The 4,477-nt window shown below is 36.7% G+C and overlaps 1 protein-coding gene across 1 annotated transcript; it reads left to right on the forward strand.

Moving 5' to 3' along the window:
- Positions 1-1,608: 1,608 nt before the first annotated feature.
- On the forward strand, positions 1,609-4,256 carry sem1 (SEM1 26S proteasome subunit). Its single transcript, XM_054606251.1, has 3 exons — positions 1,609-1,774; positions 2,332-2,425; positions 4,057-4,256. Exons 1-3 carry the CDS (start codon positions 1,699-1,701, stop codon positions 4,097-4,099), a joined length of 213 nt encoding a protein of 70 aa, XP_054462226.1. The 5' UTR covers positions 1,609-1,698; the 3' UTR covers positions 4,100-4,256.
- The last annotated feature ends 221 nt before the right edge of the window (positions 4,257-4,477 follow it).

Genomic DNA, 4,477 nt, shown 5'->3' on the forward strand with positions numbered 1-4,477 from the left:
ACTACAATGGAGCTATCTAAACACAATGGCATTTACTTCCTGCACTTTCTCTCCTTGTCTTGCTCCTCTTTCCTCTAAATGTTGTGGCATTGTCATGTGTAAAGGCTTAGGGTGATTACAAAATAATTTGAAAATAGAATAAGTACGTAGAGCCTAAGTTGAGGTTTGCTCCATCTGTCAACATATGACAGCTGCAGAGCAATTTTCATTGTGGTGCGAGTGGTTTTGTGGTAAATGTGCGCTCTCATTTATCTAAAATACATCCTAAGCTGTGGCTGCCACTTCATTATTTGAGCAGGCCACATGGGTTACAATGTGCATTTGTTCTTAAATGAAAAATCTTTGCTGAAATTTGACTGACTTGTGTGCATATGTTTTGAGGAAAGAGGACTACACAAGGCTTTTGTGGTGGTGTGGGAGAGAAAGAGTGTGCCTGGGAGAGAGTGAAACATAGCCTACAGGGAGAAATTCAGGAGGGCAGAGAGAAATAGTTTTATGTTTTCCCAAATAGCATTTTCTAAGCTTGGCTCCACCCTTTTAATGTCAAACAACTGTTATTGAAATTCATCCATGCTGAAGACAGGGAAACAATCAAACAGATGCTTTACGGTAGCTTCAGCCATATCTGCAATGTACTATACCGATGAAGGTCTGCCTGCTTGCTTTTTAAATATCTTTATCAATGAGGTAAAACAACAGTGAAGGGATATTCGGATATATATTCTAAGGGATATTGAAATTCTCATGACACCACAACCACATGGACCGGTGTAGCCGATGCTTAGTCTGACATAATTTCATCAAATATTTTATTGCCACATCTGCAGTATGACAAAGCCAGTAAACCGGGGACATCAGTTAGGATATTGGACATCTAGAATTACTTTACAATTGAGTTAAGATGAGAGTCACATACTTGTCGTCCTAAAAATCAAAGACGGAAAATGTAGGCCTATTCAGAATAGGTTAGGGCTTCAAAAACGTCTATATGCCAAGGCCCCCAAAATAGCTTTTTCGCAAGATGTCTTCAAAATCCCACTGACAGTAATACGTTAAATAACTAAATAGACTATATATTTCATAATGAAAATAATACATTACATTATTACATTACAGTCATTTAGCAGACGCTTTTATCCAAAGCGACTTACAGGAAGTGTATTCAACATAGGTATTCAAGAGAACTACTAGTCACCAGAAGTCATAAGTGCATCTCCTTTCTTAAACAATCATCTAAAAGCATAAACCAGAGCAAAAGTATAGTGCAGAAACAAACTAATACGAATACTAATAAATATGAAAATAATACGAATAGCATTACTACTACTACAACTACTACAAATAATAATAATAATAATAATAATAATTATAATTATTATTAATTATTATTATTATTATTATTATTATTATTATTATTATTATTATTATTATTATTATTATTATTATTATTATCATGTCTGTCTGGTTAAATGGTGTCTTAGCAATTAAGTCTTTATTGTATACTCTCTCTGAGTGAGTGCCCATGCTTATTAAAATAAAGCAGATCAAATGTGCTACACACAAAAAACTGTTTACTGCTTCTGATTGCTGCGCTTTCCTGCGCAGTGAACGCAACCTGCCGCCGCTCGAACATCCTCAACGTCCCTCTCGTCCTGCGTCAGAGAGCCAGTCACAAGCAGCAGCGCTACCACAGCTAACATGTCGGACAAGAAGCAGACCGTGGACCTGGGCTTACTGGAGGAGGACGATGAGTTTGAAGAATTCCCAGCCGAGGGTAAACACTACAGATGATGTTTGAAGTCATGCTGTTTTCTTTTATTGCTGACTAGCGCGGCATCTGGTTTTTTTTCGGTGCTGGGCCCTGAAGCAGTGACTCAGCTAGCCTAGCCATGCTAACCTAGCCAATGCTAACCTAGCCACGCTAACCTAGTCAATGCTAACCTAGCCAATGCTAACCTAGCCATGCTAACCTAGCCAATGCTAGCCTAGTCAATGCTAACCTAGCCAATGCTAACCTAGCCAATGCTAACCTAGCCAATGCTAGCCTAGCCAATGCTAACCTAGCCAATGCTAACCTAGCCAATGCTAGCCTAGCCATGCTAACCTAGCCAATGCTAGCCTAGCCAATGCTAACCTAGCCAATGCTAACCTAGCCATGCTAACCTAGCCATGCTAACCTACCCATGCTAACCTACCCATGCTAACCTAGCCATGCTAACCTAGCCATGCTAACCTACCCATGCTAGCCGACAAGCTAACCAAAGTGTGAGGTTTGTTTCCACTGCTTTGTCTTCTAATCTTGGTGATCTCTCTCCACTGTGTGGTTTCTAGACTGGACGGGTCTGGATGAGGATGAAGACGCTCATGTTTGGGAAGACAACTGGGATGATGACAACGTAGAGGATGATTTTTCAAATCAGCTGAGGTAACCTTGATACTCAATAAAAAATATACAATATGGAGCTGCATCCCTCCTCTTACATTAAATACAGAGACGCACATCTTTTAATTATTTGATGTAAATTAACTGGAACTAACTCTGACTTTTCCTCCAATAACTTTCACCACAATACTGATCACTGTGATGTGTTTACTATTATTTTTGTATTGACTTACAGTACCAGTCAAAAGTTTGGACCTTCTCATTCAATGTTTTTTCTTTATTTCTTTATTTTATTTTTTCTACATTGTAGATTAATATTGAAGACTAAACTATGAAGGAACACATATGAAATGATGTGGTAAACAAAGAAATGCTCAACAAACCAGAATATGTTTTATATTTTAGATTCTTCAAAGTAGGTGAATGAGAAGGTGTGTCCAGACTTTTGACTGGTACTGTATAAGTACTGTAAAGTAGGTCTGGAAAACCAAGGGAGATCATTTCTTTTTATATCTTACTTAAATATGTTTGAGTAAACACAATGTGCCCCCCTATGCTGTTGCAGTTCACATGGAAACGAATGCTACAGATTTAATTAGTTTAAACTGAAGTAGACATTGTGACAGAAGTGATTTCTGGGACTGATTAAACTCAGGCCTGTGTGTTTCAAAATTGTTATTTTACAGCCTTAATACCAGAGTTTTGGACATGGCTCTTATATTTTTTACAAGCATTAGCGTTAAAGACGTACTAAAACCGTTATCTTTTGGAAGTCATTAAAGAGATTTGCTATCTTGAAATGATTATTTGTTTTGAAATGATTATTTGTTCATCAGTCAACACTTCAACAGTTACATTTATGAACCATAATCATGATTAGTTTTCCAAAAGATTGATTGTAAAGTGACATTGTTTTTAACAGATATAAAATTTCCTTTCAAATTCTTGCTATACACTCCAGATGATGAATGAATGAAATCTAGTGAGGAGCTTATGGTATCTTTAAAGATGAAGGAAGGTTTTCTCTCATATACAGCTTGAATTGTAGGTCAAGGACTTGCAGCACCAAAGATGCTGTTCAGGAAGCTACTTATTTCAGATTGCTATTTGATCAATATACATCTTGCAATTAGGGAACAGCAGGAAACAAACAGTGTGCTTGCATTCTTGGTTTCTTGCATTGTATAGCCGTACTGGAGCTTCTCTTTAAGAGGTTGTTGTTGATTGCCGTTGCATGTTTCACTTGTATTTGATATTGTGCTATTAACATCTTGCATAACGTATCAAAGTTATCACAAGATCCGTCATGCTTACATTCGCACTTATTGGATAATCAATAATTGAAGAAAAATAAGTGGCTGGTCTGTTTCTATTTGAGTACACTTTAGAACGTAATATGCTATTGTTTTATTTATTCCAATTATGATAGCCATGCTATTAAGTTGTTTCTTAAAGATATCATTATTGTTAAAGGGCACAGCTGCCACATACATTTTTATATACGTGTAATCATCAAATCCATAGCTGCACACATTATGCAATATTTATGTATTTTTCACTCCCATCTCTTAATGGTTCTTGCAATCAATAGCAGAGGGTACTTATGCCTCTACCACCCACCTGTAATCATCTCCACTGACTTGATCTTTCTATTTTCCTTTCCCTCCCTGCAGAGCTGAGCTGGAAAAACATGGTTACAAGATGGAGACGTCTTAGCGGCAAACAAGGCCTTTCGGTATTCGATGACATTGGATATGGACATTTATATTTGAATATTACTGGTTGACCACACGCCTCCGGAAGTGATTTCAGGATGTTATTTTGTTTCTTTTTTTGTAAGAAATATTGATGGAAGTAAATTGTTTGGAGAAAACTGTTTCTTTGAGTGTTTTTACCTTCTGACTACACTGCACATATTAAGATGACATTTATAGATACTGCTTTTACTGTTAGATTGCATTAGATTTGACTTTCTTTAACTTCAAAGTATTTAATCTGATATTCTATAGACTGGTCAATATTGAAAAAAACAGATTGCATTTCTTTAGTCATCACAGGAACATTGCTGAAGTTTAACAAGTTATATTGGTCAAT

Source organism: Anoplopoma fimbria, chromosome 10 (assembly GCF_027596085.1).
Source record: "Anoplopoma fimbria isolate UVic2021 breed Golden Eagle Sablefish chromosome 10, Afim_UVic_2022, whole genome shotgun sequence".
NCBI lineage: Eukaryota > Metazoa > Chordata > Actinopteri > Perciformes > Anoplopomatidae > Anoplopoma > Anoplopoma fimbria.